The 14,962-nt window shown below is 39.4% G+C and overlaps 1 protein-coding gene and 1 pseudogene across 1 annotated transcript; one reads left to right on the top strand and one right to left on the bottom strand.

Moving 5' to 3' along the window:
* The first annotated feature begins 15 nt into the window (after positions 1-15).
* LOC144649626 (lipid scramblase CLPTM1L-like) lies at positions 16-12,152 on the top strand. Its single transcript, XM_078509155.1, has 17 exons — positions 16-247; positions 2,251-2,351; positions 2,798-2,987; positions 3,874-4,001; positions 4,122-4,194; positions 4,889-5,006; positions 5,446-5,540; positions 7,411-7,495; positions 7,840-7,943; positions 8,336-8,404; positions 8,616-8,666; positions 9,393-9,475; positions 10,061-10,095; positions 10,442-10,497; positions 10,851-10,895; positions 11,254-11,369; positions 11,922-12,152. Exons 1-17 carry the CDS (start codon positions 95-97, stop codon positions 12,007-12,009), a joined length of 1,590 nt encoding a protein of 529 aa, XP_078365281.1. The 5' UTR covers positions 16-94; the 3' UTR covers positions 12,010-12,152.
* Positions 12,153-12,879: 727 nt separating this feature from the next.
* Positions 12,880-14,587, bottom strand: LOC144652420 (endoglycoceramidase pseudogene; annotated as a pseudogene).
* Between the last annotated feature and the right edge of the window lie 375 nt (positions 14,588-14,962).

Raw genomic sequence — 14,962 nt, 5'->3', positions numbered from 1 at the left:
ACGCACTTATCGAACACCACGAAAAAAGATGGAAGAAAGAGAGTCATTTTAAAATTTGTAGTCAGCAAAGTGCCGTTGATTCCCCGTCTTTGCAATGAGTTTTGTTACCACAATAGTTCTTATTCTTTTCGGGTTGTATATAGCTAATAGTATATATGTGATTTATCATCTTTTTCACGTACCGGAATGCAAGGGAAGTCCTAGGAAATGTCTTCAGCCGCATGGTATTATCGACAAAAAGTTAGAGGTAAGCCTCATAGTTTTAAAATCCGTTGACCGTTTTTGGAGCGCTGACCCTGATTTAAAAATTTCATCTGAAAATGACTCACCTAAGTAGCTTTATTTTTACAACACCTTATGGTTTCAAAAGTAGAGAGCAACCCCCTCCCCCCTCCCCCTGCTTTGGATACCACTTGCCCCCTTCCGCCGGGAAAAAATCCTCAAACTCAAGTACGAGGGTCCTGAAGGGGTAAAATGCGAACTGGGATTTGCCTATTTTGACTGGGAAAGTGGGATTTAGGTCACTGGGACTGGGACTCCTCCCCTACATTAAGGAAAATAAAAAACAACACAGATATAATGCGCTTGAGACCAGATTTTCCACACACTGGGAATTTCACTGCTGGGACTGGGATTTAGACAAAAAATAGGCTGGGAAATGGGATTTGGGCAAAAATTGGGCTGGGAAATGGGATTTGGGAAAAAGGGCGGGAAATGGGATTTGGTACCCACCCCCCCCCCCCCCCTTCAGGACCCTCAAGTACCGTATTTTCCCGATTAAACGCCGGGCCCCGAATAAACGCCGGGTCTCCAAGCTGTATTTGAAAATAAACCCCTTAAACAATTATTAAAGGTTTAATATGCTTTAAAAATAATGTCTAATTATAAACTGAGCTTTCAAAAATAATGAATAAAAATCATTTCTTAGAAACATAGGGCCTGAAAAAACTCCTGAAATCAAATAAACTCGGCCCTATCGGGCCAAGTTTGAAATAAACGCCGGGGGCGTTTAATCGAGAAAATACGGTACCTTTTTCTATAGGAACTGCTTTAGATATTATTTTGATGTATTATGTAAAGGGGGATGCAATGGGCACTGATTAATATAAAATAAATTATAGGTTTATTGTTTATTTTTTTAGTATTTATATTATTTTTTTTTTTTGGGGGGGGGGTGGCGGGAGCTTGTAAAAATTATTTTACTTTATTAAGGAAACATTGCATTCACAGGGACTAGTACATGTACATCTAGATCCTTTTTAACTTTAGTCAAAGTCAGAATAATAGTACATCATTATTAATTTTTGGTAGTTTTTAAAAATGCTAAGGTTTCTCCCGGCCTTACAAACAAGAGCTAGGAACCTCTTCTTCCTGTTTTTTCAAGTTAAACACTTTCAGAGGGAAAAGGCAATACCTCAGGCCTTAAGGGATTATTTGAGAGGACACAATAATCAAATGCATTGAACAATGAGAGGAAAGCTGAATGTGATGGGGATTAATGAGCCGCGGGTCAGTTAGAGAACTAAAAAAAAAACTGTGAATGTGTGGAACTTTATGTAATACATGTAAGGAAATAGATGCCTCAGGAGCAATAAATAATTACCCTGTGAGCAGAGCTGCCTTTGATCTTCCAAGAAAAATCAGGAAGAAGAAGGGACAATAATTTTTTCTCGAAGGGAACTCTGCTCTCAGGGTAATAAAATTTTCCTTGAACAAACCTGTAAATTGCACTGCATGATATGACAGCTATGTAGGTGAAGGTAGCAAAGGGTTTATGTCTGACACGTGAAAAGGGCAAAAGTTAGACCGTGACGCATGAAAATAGCTGGCAAAAATTAGACCGTGATGCGTAGCTAGCTAGAAAAGACACATAATTCGTGAATTCTGCTGTATCAAGTAAATGTGACACGTGAATTTGGTTAAATAGACTGAAATGTGATCACGACCCCCTTTTTGCTACCCTCAGAGGTGGCGCTCTGCTCTGTTGTGTAAATTTCTTTCACCGTCATGTTCAGCATAATTCCTCTCATCATCCACTTCAATCATATTTGTTTATCGTGTCTCCCCAAATAATCCCAGAAGGGCTTGTGTGGAGAGACTTGGTTTTCAAAGTGAGCTTCAGTGTAGTAAACTCTTAGTTATTTTAGTTGACTGAATTTGCAGGTGAACTATACTCTTAACTTAATCCTTACCTTTATACAACTACTTAGAACTAAAATTTCACTCATTGATACAATTTTTAACTTGCAGATATCAATTTACACATCACTTCAACAGCAGAAGATAAACAGTAGAAATTGTCACTTACTTTGGAAAAGTGATAACTTTAGTTTGTCTCAGCCATTTACAAAGTAAGTTTAATGTAGTGGCAGTGATATATCCAGTACTACATGGTTTATTTGTCTGTTTTCAAGACTATTTACCTTTATTAGTGTAACTTGAATCCATGGCCTGTACTAAACCTGAAACAACGAAACAACAAAGCCTTTGAAATGAAACCTAACAAACGAATGAAATGAAACGAAAAACGAAAACGAAAGCAAAACGGAACCTAACCAAGTAGTAAAAACTTACTGCAAGCAAACTGAAGTGAAAGCTGACTGCAAGTAAACTAGAGTGGAATTAACTGCAAGCAAATTGGAGTGAGAGCTAACGCCTTTGTTTTGTTTTACTTCGTTTCAGGTTTTAGGATATTCCAACTTGAATCTGTCTACACATCTCATGAATGCTACATATACTTAGTTTGTTTGTCTGTTTTCAAGACATTATCTTTATTGAAACTTGAATCCCTTTACAGATCTGTGAATGCTAGTTTACCAAGTCAAACAAGAGACAATGGATCACTGTATGCTCACATATTTATTTACCCAGCTGGAAGTCACCCATTTGAAAATCAGTATGTGTCACGTGCTGTTGCTCCATTAACAGTGTATTCATTACCTCAAGATGAATCTATTAACCTTCTTTCTGAGCAAAAATCAAAGGAGGTGAGTCAGTTCAAGACCCAATTATAACAATTATTATTTAGAGGTGATATAATGATTTCTGTCTTTGTACACTTTGCCTGTAAGGAAGTTCTCACCAAAAAAATTGTTTCCAAGATGCTGGGAAAACGGTTAGCACATGTAAATCCATGCTTGTGAACTAGTTTAAATACACTTTGTGGGCATGCAGGCAATCAAGGACACAATAATCTTTGATTCCTACATGCTTGTAGTAGTATCACATGCATTTTACGCTTATACACTGTATATCTGATTGATTTTCCAAGAACCTGGCGCCCACCAGCCAAAACAGCCCGGGCTACTTGCCCTCCCCCAGGCTGGAAGGTTGTCACCTCAGGAGCCCAGCTGACAGCTGCCAGACCAGCAGGGTGCCTTCTATACAGGGAACCCTTGACCGGTGTCATTCAAAATATTCACAGACTACACAGGGCATTCCAAGTTCACACAAACTTGCTCAAAGGGGCCAGAACCTAGCTAGGCCCAGCTGTCAAAAGTGACACCCTCCCCTCCCCCCAGCTTTTGACTGCTACCCGCCAGCTGAACACCAGCAGGCTAGATAGCCCAGAGCCTGGGCAGGGTCCCCAAGCCATGGTTGACGCCAAGCCCCCTCAAGTTAAGGTTGCTGGCTAGGCTTGAACTCGGGTTTTGCCCGAGTTCAAGCGAAAACCTCGCAGCCAGGTATCTCCGAATTCGCTGAGAGATATGTGGGTAGCATTGTAGCAATATATTGGAACAAAGGTTGTTTGTTTGTTTGTCAATACATTTGTTCGTGTTTTAGATGTTAAACTATCAGGATATTTTTTCTCTCTTTCATTGATTCTTGTACATATCAATTTTATTGATTTTGGTATTATTGTATTTCCTGCAGAAAACTAGTGCAACATCTAACGAGATTCCAGTGACCCACTGGAAGCCCATTCTTAATTTTCATGTTTTAAATGAAAAAGTTGATTTTGAGCGCCAAGCCATTCCTGGTGAGATCTACCCTTTCATCAGGTAGGTACTAAGTTCATTATTATATAATTTATACTCCATTGTGAAGTCATGAAAAGCATGTGTTGAGTGTTTGGCACTGCTTGCATAATTCATGATTGTTGCTGTTGTTCTTTTCATTAGGTTAGCTCCAAATGACCAATACCTTCCAGTGTTGTATATCGACCAACTGGGAGTGATTTATAGATATCTCAAGGTATATTTTATTTATTATAGTACATACCGGTATTTAAATACATTGTTTACAGTTAAGGGGGGGCCCCCCCCCCCCCCCTTAAATAAAAAAAAAAAAAATTTTTTTTTTTTAAATTTTATTTTTTAAAAAATTTAAAAAAAAAAATTTTATTTTTTTTTTTTTTTTTTTTTTTTTTTTTTTTATATATTTTATTTTTTTTTTTTTTTTTTTTTATATAAATTTTTTTTTTTTTTTTTTTTTTTTTTTTTTTTTTTTTTTTTTTTTAAAAAAAAAAAAAAAAGGGAAAGGGAAAAAAAAAAAAAAATTAAAAAAGGGTTTTTTTAGAGAAAAAAAAATTTCCCCCCCTAAAAAAAAAAAAAAACCGGGGGGGGGGTCCCTCCCCCCCCCCTTGTACGATGGTGGGGGTATGAGTTTGCTTGTACGTCCGAGGGTTAAGCATTGAAAATGTCAAGGAGGACTTTCAAAGACCACATTGAATGGTGTTTTTTGTGGGAAGGGGTGGGGAGGAGGAGGAGACTTTGGGTGGAGGGGTGGGACAAGTAGTACATTGTACAAGTCATGTTATTTTATGTCTTGAATCTTTAAATTTAAGTTACAGATTAAGGAAAACCATGTGGAATAAAGTAGTTAAACTAAATAATGACAATTCAAAAGTAAATTTAATTTGATTCATGTTGATTTCTCTGTGGAACAGCGGGTCAATAAAAGTAGCAGCGCGATGGAACTGAAGATAAACTACTCACCCATATCACTCGGCAAGCTTCGCATTTGGTCATCAGTTCACCATTCACTCAAGTCAATGAAAGATTTAGGTATGGAACCTTTGTCATGGTATCATGCACCTTTAATTTCTGATCAAGTTCACTTTTTATAACCACTGATTGTGGAGGCAGACTGTCACATTAAAATCTACAGTGTTTGAATTAACATTGGCCTTAATAAATACTGTGGCCATACGTGTGTTGAAACTTCTGTGCAGATCAGAAATTAGCAAACACTGCAAAAAAAAAAAAGCATATGCAGATTATCCGTGTTTTTGCGAATACATACACATATATGCATGCATGTACATGTCTTTGTTATTCACTGCTTAATTGTTTGCTTTTTTGTGGCGATGTTGTGCAAAATATTATATGTACATATATTTTGGTTCTTTTATTTCTGAGCTGCACTGTACATGTACACTCAATTTTGCTGTATATGCCTAAATTATATATAACAAACCGATGTTATGTTCAATCTGCATTTAAGGATTTTCAGACAAGGACTTAGATGAAATGAGAGGAATTTTCACAGACACAAATCTCTTCCTTCTGGCTGTCACATTTGGAATCACAGTGCTTCATGTATGTTTTAACAGCTGGGACGGCTGAGCCGGGGGGCTTGCCCCCCCCCCCAGAATTTCCGAATTAATTAAGACTTACTAAGTGAAGCGTCTTTTAAGCCCCCCCCCCGCTTCAAGTGACTAGTCAGCCCCCCCCCCCCCCCACTTGGAAAAAATGCTCCCCCGTCCCTGATAATATATTGTCAATGAGGTCTACTCGGGGGCGCGGGAAGAAGGGGGGGGGGGGGGGGGGGGGGGGGGGGGGGGGGGGGGGGGGGGGGGGGGAAAAGGGAAAAAAAAAAAAAAAAAAAAAAAAAAAAAAAAGGGGGGGGAAAAAAAAAAAAAAAAAAAGGGGGGGGAGAGGCGAAAGAGGATGTTCCTTAAGGTGGCTGAATACAGTTTTTACGTGGCTCAAGGGCACGTGCTACATTTTCTGCTTGATGTCATTACTGGTCATTATTGCTTGTGTGGGCTAAAATGGCGCTAGCAACTCTAAACAGAAATGAAAAAGAGTTCCATCTGTTTTACTGCACTTTACCAAATTTGTATACAAAAGAAAACTTCAAAATACTTTCAGATAGGTCTTGAAACCTGGGACGGAAAACAATATGACAAAAAAGGTGGATAAACAACCGACAGAGAAGTTCTAATTCTGTCTTTCATTATCGCTTGCGATGTATGGTCTCTTATTAGCGCTCGCTTGCACGCGCAATTTGATTTGCTTCGGAGGTCGTTAAAGCCAGATTTTGATCCAGATTTTCTCGAAAACCTACCGTACAACTTATTATGAAACTTTCACAATTAAATTTAAGGGGTGAACCATGTCCACAGCCAAAATTTTGAAAAAAATCTGTAAGACAGAATAATTTTGAGCTATTTCAAAAATCAGCAAAATATCACACTTTCCTATTTTGCGAAAAATCTGTCTTACAGATTTTTATTTTATTTTGCATGAATGATAAATCAAAGGCAATTTCTTATTTCTGAAATTTTGAGGTGGGGTCGTACGGGTAGATTTTGAGAAAAATGCCGTTTAAACTACTAGTGCCAGTCCCCTCTTAAGCACTCGGCCATTCATTTAAGCTGTTTACTCGCTCTTTTAGGATGTAACAAACAGTGATAAGAGAAAGACAAACCTTTTCTGGAGATTGTACAAGAGAGTTAAAGGTTGGACTTATTTGCCCTCTCAAAACTGTATTAAGCCACCTTAAACCCCAAAGTGATCATCTCATTGAACTCTTTACCTCTTTATAACAAGTTTTAGTAGATAAAGGCAAAACAGTATTGAGTAAAGGACCTAATCATCTCAGGAAAAAAAAAAAAATTCTTGATTGAGAGGCAAATTCTCTTTGAGGAATTTTTAAAAAAAATATTGGAAACCAGTAGGGAGAATTTTGAATTGATAGCAATTGAGAAGGGGTTTCTAAGGACCTATTTTCAGATAGGGGTAAGAGTGATAAAAATCGATAAAAAAGTAAATTATGCCTATAAAAAGTAATATAAAAACTGGTCTTTATTTCAAATTGGGAAATTTTAATTTGGTGCACAGAGTTTTAGAAATTTCAGGGGCAATTGTTGAGGTAGGCTTGATTTCCTCTGCTCTCTCGAGTCCGATCTTTGTTCCGAACAGTGCCTGGTACTTGATACTCAAACTGCAAACATGGTTCCGTATTCCGTTTGCCCCTCCCTGCCCTCCCTTTGGCCCTCTCCTCAACATCCGATGCCCCCCCCCTTGCCCCCCTCTGGGAATCTGCAGGGCTAAGTTGCTGGTCCCGATTTCTCCACTCCCTCTCCGTTTCCACTGCTCTCCCTTCCCTCCCTCCCACCCCCCCCGGTGTGCCCAGGGCCATCTACAGTATTCTTTTTAACTAAGTGCCTGGTTTCTTTTGCAGCTTCTGTTTGACTTTTTAGCATTTAAGAATGATATAAATTACTGGAAGAGCAGAAACAGTATGGTGGGACTATCTATACGAACAGGTAATTATTGAGGCGGAGTAGAAAAACACATGCCTAATGATCACTGTAACCAAATAAATGTGAAGGGGGGGGGGGGGGAGATAGCCTGGTAGTTGTTGGAAGAATTATTGATTTACATTAATCTTAATTTTGGAGTCTTGGAATTTTGAAAGTAAAGGGTATTAATAAATGGGGAAAAAGTTTGGATTTTTGTTCCAGTTGCAAGTAGTTCTTAACGATGTTAGTTTAGGCAAACTTTTCAGTGATCACAGTCTTTATCTTTTATCTCTTCATAGCAGCATTTCTTATTTTAGCCACTCAGTTTCAGTGTCAGTATCTTGTTTCTTTTATTTGTTGCTTTCCAGTTATCTGGCGATGTGTGAGCACGTTGATAATCTTCTTGTATCTAATGGATGAGAAAACAAGTCTTCTCGTTCTTATTCCTGCTGGGATTGGCTCACTTATCGAAGTAAGTTTCCACTCGGTTTTTGTAGCATTAAAGTGACTAGCAGTATTGCTACTCCCCCTGCATGAATGAGGTTGGCCTCCAGCATTTTGATTGGTTGCCCTGGCACAATGCCAGTACATGTATTCATTTACACACCTGGGTGGAGAGAGGCACTTTGAGAATAAACTGTCCTGCCCAACACTGGCCCTGGCTAGGGCAGGAACTTAGACCGTTCAATCTGGAGTCCATCACGCCAACTAATAGGTTACCGCACCTCCCACAGTTGTAACTAGATAAAAAAGCCATTGTCAGTTATGTTTGCCCATTTTACCACCACCACCACCACTAAGGGTACAGACTTTAAGTCACACCTTTTAACTAACTTAGCTTTGTTATTTAATTGTTTTACACAGATGTGGAAGGTTACTAAGGCATTCAAAGTCAGCATCAAATGGGAAAAAGGTGCAAGACCGACAATACAGGTTAAAAGACAACCATTTTGCACCTCGTTATTACATTTGCTATATCAGCCCCAGCATTTCGCCAAATTGCAACACAGCCACTGTGTAGCGGGCGTAACGTTTTTTTTTCTCGGAATGCACGTTGTCTTGCTTTAATTTTACCAGATAAGCTTCTGATTTAACCAAATTGTCTTCTTTCTGTGTTTACTCCTCTATTTTTTTCCATTTCAAGTTTGGAGAAAAGACAAGCCAAGAAAAAGAGACTGAACAGTTTGATAGCGAGGTAATAAGTAATTTTGTTCTTTTCTTTGTTAGTTCTTTTGCTGTTGCTTGTTGAATTTGGTTTTTTGAGGGCGCGGAAGGGCCTAACTAAAAAGTAGTTTAAAGCGTTTTACTGGCTGATTGTATAGAGCTACCCACAGAGAAGCACGGGCCGTTATTATTTATGCCCGCCAATCACGTGTTTTCCGCGCGCGCATTGTCCGTTCGTTCGCGCGCGCGACTCTCTCTTCGCGTTCGACGATCAGTGAGTGAGGAGTGGAATTTAATAGCTACTCCTTGCAGACAGTAGTGCTAAAGCAAATCACGAGAAGGACGCTAATAAAACAAAATGATTTACTTCTGATTTGATGTGTATCTTCCGGGGATATGTCATTGTGGTAACGTAGAGGCGGGTGAATTTCATATACAGGATAGTTAAGCGCGATACAAACTAGATTCCATGATTAAAATTCATTCCATAAGGGGAAACACTTTTCTACTTTATTTCTGAAACTTTAGGACGCTACATTACGGATGACGTTTGACTTTAATTTGTCTAGTTGAGCTTAGTTGTCCGCCGGGGGGGGGGGGGGGGGGGTGGGGGGGGGGGGAGGTACTTCCTATACGGGAAGGCTTCGCCTGAAAGCGGTACCTTTAGGTATGCAAAAGTCCCTTTTTTGGTGTTTTCTTTATTTTTATTATCGTTTAAACTATCTGTACATGTAAGTGTGATTTTTGTTTTCTCCAGGCCATGCGGTACCTTTCCTACGCCCTATACCCTTTGTTGTTAGCCGGTGCTGCATACTCACTCGTGTATCATCCACACAAGAGGTAATGTACAGTCGTGAAACTGCTGAGTTTAAAAACTTGAGAGTGTTAATTTTAGAGTTAATTTCTTAATTTTTTCGCAGAGTTAATTTCTTCTATCTAGAGTGCAATTTGCGGTAGAGGAATTAATAAGGCGAAAGCAAAAGGGTGTCAATAATGTAACAATCTTTCACAATTGCAACGACCGCTTTAACTTTCATGTCACATGAAAACCTTGTTTCATTTCGGGTTATTATCGAAATTATTACCTCTTAAGTGTTGTTCTACCTGCACGAACAATTGTTTTATGAAGATGAAGGTCATTTAAGAGACGATAATATGTATCGTGTCTTTATTATATTCGCGATTTGTAAGTCTACTGCTGCCAAAGATGTTCTCCACGAAAAAAAAAAAGATGAAAATTACTGAAAAAGATGATAAGAAACGAATATTAAAAGACTTTTGGTGGTGTCGTTCTTGTTGCACTTGGAAGTGGTTGGTGACTCTTATGAAGCTTATGTTCACATCGCTTATCTTTGTTTAGCAGAGCCTAGAACTTGTAACTTTTTATGTATATGATCGTTACAAGTTTCTTTGTTTTCCTTGCAGTTGGTATTCCTGGATTGTTCGAAGCTTAGTGAATGGTAAGTGCACCCTCGGCCATTTTTTAACGGTTCGCTTTACTAACAAGACCATATATGGATCTGCTAAGTACTGTTACATTACTTAAAAAACACTTCGTGTTTTCTTGTAAAGTCAGGAGATTTCAAATTTGTGCAATTCAAATTAAAGACCCTAAAAAATATCCGCGACTACAACGTCTCTTTTTATAGTTAATTTTTATTGTATTTTGTAGTCTGCTTTAACTTCAAGGATAATCTCTCTCTACTTTTTTGTTCTATTCATGTTTCTTACGTGATTTTATTCATACACAACACTTGTCATGTTGATTTTTGATAATTATGTGTTGCTGTTTTTGCCGTTCTTTAGGGGTCTATGTGTTTGGTTTTCTGTTCATGTTGCCTCAGCTGTTTGTTAACTACAAGGTTAGTCGTACGTAGCGTAGCTATGGTTTTTTACAGAGTTAAAAACCGAGTTATTCATCTAGAAATTTTATAGAATTTTTTCACAACGGTGACAAGTGCTGATTGATTCATTTTTATTTGTTTTATTTATTTATTTATTTGTATTAATTTTTATTATAACTGTAATTACTAGTATTTACCTGATGATTTTTAACCGTGTATAAAGAAATGTTAAATAAATAAATAAATTCAAACAGGGACCAAAAACAGGGTGGTTGGAATACGGTCAATGTCCACAAGCATGCCGCACCATTCATTAAATTGAAGGTTCAGCCTTGTTACTATTTACTGATTGACTTGTTCTTTGCTCTCAGCTCAAGTCTGTCGCTCACTTGCCTTGGAGAGCATTTATGTACAAGGTATGTAGAATGTTTAGGGTGATTCCTAGAATACTACTCTCTCTCGGCCAAATCTTTTTACGAAATGCATTCATTTTTTTTTTGCTCCTTGCACGTTTAGTAACTCTCAGTCTCTCCGATGTTACAGGGATTCTAGGAGCAAACATGTAGACGTTGTTTTCTTTCTCCTGGTTCTTTTTCCCACCTTACCTTCCTCTCTCCCTTCACTTTCTTCCAGTTTACATTCTTTTCTTTTAACCTGCGGATAAAAAACCGCCTGGGCTCTGGTTACTTCCCTCCCTGCCTCCCTGCCTCCGATACCGCCCGCCCTCAATCCCTTCCTGCCCCCTCACTTTTACTTCCCGTTCCTTCTTTGCAGGCGTTCAACACGTTTATTGACGATGTTTTTGCATTCATTATCGTCATGCCTACCGCTCACCGTCTGGCCTGTTTCAGAGATGACGTCGTGTTCGTTATTTATCTCTATCAGAGATGGTAAGTCCTAACTAAGAAACAACTCAGGTAAACGTTTTCAAAGGAGGCCCCTTTAATTAACGCTCTGGAAATGCTTGCGTGACTCGTGACGCTCTTGTGCTCAAGCAGCCACATCTCAACGCTATTTTGTTTAAAACGTTTGCGTGACCCTTGACGTTCAAAAAGGTTAAGAAACTTATTTTCAACCTGCTACCTCTAGAAAACCTGCGTATTTGGTGATGAGTGATGCTAAAACATACAGGAATGCGATTCTTGGGTAGTCTTTCGAAATGTGTCTGTGTCCGCATGACCCGTGACTCGCAAAGTACGTCATAAAATCACACAATCTCCCAATTAATATAATGTTAGGTATTCTCGCGTGAGGCGTGAGAGATGTGAGGGTCCAGTCCACAATCCATGACTTTTTGTAACCGTGTACATTTTGCACATTTAATAAATTTTCACTTAATTTAAAACTTTTACTGTTGCTCTTCTGTATCCTTTATATAAAATACACTGCACACTGCAAGAAAGCTATTCTTTTAACTGGATTAAAAATATTTTTGTCTACAGGCTGTATCCAGTCGACATGAAGAGGGTAAACGAGTTTGGCGTTTCATACGAAGACCAGGAAAAAGAAGAGAAACCACATAAAGACTAATAATGTCATCAATAATTCACAATATAGTTATAGGTAGAAAAAAATAAAAAGTAAATTAAAAAGTAAACTTTGTTGATTGTACACTCTGTCGTTTAGTACTCACCACACCGTAATAAAGTTTGTCCATGAATTACATTACTGTCCATCGACCATGGCTGATCGTTGATAGACGCGTTTAACAAAATTCTCTGTAGAGCCCCGTGGAAACTCAGAAAGTCCCACTGTTCTACCAGTAAATAACTTAGCTTTCAATGAAAGCGAAAATGTTGCTTGCTTATGAATTATTGTTCTGTTGCCACAACATAGTACCTGTTTGCTAGGAGAAGAACTGAACTTGTTTTACGTCCACAAAACAGGTTTCATAGTCGCCCCTTATATAGGAACCCCTTCTTTCCCACGTCCCAACGAGTTGGAAGGCCCCGTTATTTTTCCGCCCCGTTATTTTTCCGTCATCCACTCGTGACAGATAACATGCGATATGTCATTTGGAAATGGGCTCAACTGAGAAATATGCAAAGAGTTGCACAAATGGTTTGTCCAGCCTAGCTGTTAAAAATAGATTCTTTGACAATCTTTTGAATTGTAAAACAATTGGTATAGCCTCCAGTGCGATAGACAAGGCAAGCACGAAGCGCGAACATGCGTCAGGGGATATATCACGACAATTGAAATACAGAGCATGAACCTTGAATGATCGAAGGAAAGATGTTCATAGGAACGCATCATTGAGTAATCTTTCTTTATTGATGTAATAATCGGGTTAACATTTATATTCGAAAACTATATCGATATTTTAAAAGTCCTCTTACAATTGTGTCTTTCACGATACCCTCAGATATTTTCATCATACTTCCACCCCCCCCCCCCCCCTTCTCCCCAAGAAAATTGTAATCAGTTTTATTTTTTGTTGATAGTAATCATTACACTTGATCCTAGCGGGGTAGATGCTGGATGTTTAAAAACAAGGCGATTTTCCTCCGTGGACGACCACGTGACAGAAGGTGGCGTGACAGTCACGTTATAACCTGATGGGTAATGCACCGCTTCGTTCAAATAGACAACAGATTCTGTTGAGCGACACGTTTTGGACACTTCATAAACTAACACGAATTCCTTTGAGGACAAATCAAAGCTGAATTTCACAGTATTTCCAGCAACGGCCTGAGGGTAAGTACGAGTCGTATTTTGAACGTAAATTTGGTTGAGTCCTGTTCCATTCCACAATGGACAACACCTGTCCCCTTTCAGACTGGGACGGGAGGGGTGGTACGCCTTGTAGTCCCATCCTATCCACGATTGCAGGTAAACGTCAGCAACGGCCATCGTTTCAAACATGGTTTCGATCTTTCCGACGGTAGTGTGAAATTCTGTCAGCATTCCTCCGCATTTCAACCTCTCCAAATCCGCTTTCCGGGCCTCGAAGTTCTCGATAAGGTTTATCGATGGCGGGATGTAGTAATGGTAGCTAAGAACGCTCCTATTCCGGTACTCATTCCCGCCCGGCACGCTATTAAATCCAACGCCAAAGTCATCCCATGTTATTCCTTCGAAGAAAATACAATGTTCTTCATCGTGCTGCCTGATGGCTTTGCTTAAAACTTCGTAGACAGGAGCCAAGTTCATTCTATCAGCCGTTTTTGGAACGAGAAGCAGTGGATCTGCATAAATATCGCCTGCCCATGGTTCATTGATGAGCTCGTAGCCAATAACATTGAAGAAATTCTTAAAGCCCGAGGCAGTCTTGCCCCAGAATGCAGCCCAGCTATCTAACAACCCGTCGGTGTTGTTGTACAAGTTTTGAAAGGCCACGCTTGTCGCTTCGGTGAGGTAGTAATCTGCCCACAAAAACTTAGCGCAGTCTTCGTCCGATGGCATTCCTGTTTTGGGATCGAGAACAAACGGCTCGTGTAGCGGTTCAGGGAATCCTTTGGCGTTTCCTGTGTTAACTGCCCAGGTTGGCAAACCTTCCACGCACAGCATCCTAGAAAAGGCATCCTGATGCATATCTATCAGGACATAAATGCCGTATTTCGCGGAGAGTGTAACGATATGTTGCATAACTTGCAAGTATGTTTCGTTGTATTTTCCTCTCGTGGGCTCCAACCCAGGCCACATGAATCCAAGACGTACAACATTGAGGCCAAGCGTTTGTAGAAGTTTCATATCCTGCTCAGAGAAAGTTCCATCAGAGAAGCCTTCAAGCTCTGGATGCCACGGAAACTCCTTCACCACAACGTTTGTACCGTGAAAGAAGACCTCGCGACCCAAGCTGTCTACCAACCTCTGTCTGTCCGGGTTCACAGAGATGGGAAGAAGATCTGCAGCTGCAGAAAAGGCGAAAACGCCTAGCATTAAAAATGCCGTAAACATAACGATAAAATGCGATATTTGCGCCTTTCCACTGCCACAGAAAAGGTACATTGAGAAATCACAACCTCGTCACGAGAATGCAGGTTTCATTTTACAGCATGCAGTTGTGTTACGCAATGTAACAATATTGTCACGCAACGTAACAATGTAACTTGTCACGCGCATAATTTGTAGAATTGGGTGATAAATTAATATGTTGAACGAAAAAAAAAAAATATGTTGAACGATGGAAAAGAATCTATCAAACATTCTTGATTTCTCCTGCCTTTTGTCTGTGATAATTTTCACGCAATGCTTTTGTAAAGACTGTTTAATGCATTTTTGTAAGTCAATGCACGAAAAAGTGGGACAGCCGGAAGTACGTCTGTGTTTACAGGCTAGGGGTTATACCAACTGTCCAGCCCTTACCAATGGATGAAAATTTAAATTTTTTCTGCGATAAACGTCGGTAATTAGAAAAATTCTCTTCGGTTGCGTAGCACTGGGAGAAAATTGATTTCTGTTCGCTATTGTATAAGCCGATGATGAATTGAAAGTCAGTGTCTTGGTTTCTACCCAGCTTTTGTTATATAGGGTATATCTA

The sequence above is a fragment of the Oculina patagonica genome, chromosome 4, assembly GCF_052425735.1.
Source record: "Oculina patagonica isolate OP01 chromosome 4, crgOcupat, whole genome shotgun sequence".
Lineage (NCBI taxonomy): Eukaryota > Metazoa > Cnidaria > Anthozoa > Scleractinia > Oculinidae > Oculina > Oculina patagonica.
The sequence above is the reverse complement of the archived record's forward strand: the minus strand, read 5'-3'. Positions and strand labels throughout refer to the sequence as shown.

What these genes read in the sequence shown, in the direction of transcription:
- LOC144649626 (XM_078509155.1), top strand. Translation starts at nt 95, where the DNA reads ATGAGTTTTGTTACCACAATAGTTCTTATTCTTTTCGGGTTGTATATA. An exon ending in GAGATCTACCCTTTCATCAG is followed by an intron (nt 4,002 to 4,121) that starts GTAGGTACTAAG and finishes TCTTTTCATTAG; the next exon opens with GTTAGCTCCAAATGACCAAT. An exon ending in GTGTATCATCCACACAAGAG is followed by an intron (nt 9,476 to 10,060) that starts GTAATGTACAGT and finishes TTTTCCTTGCAG; the next exon opens with TTGGTATTCCTGGATTGTTC.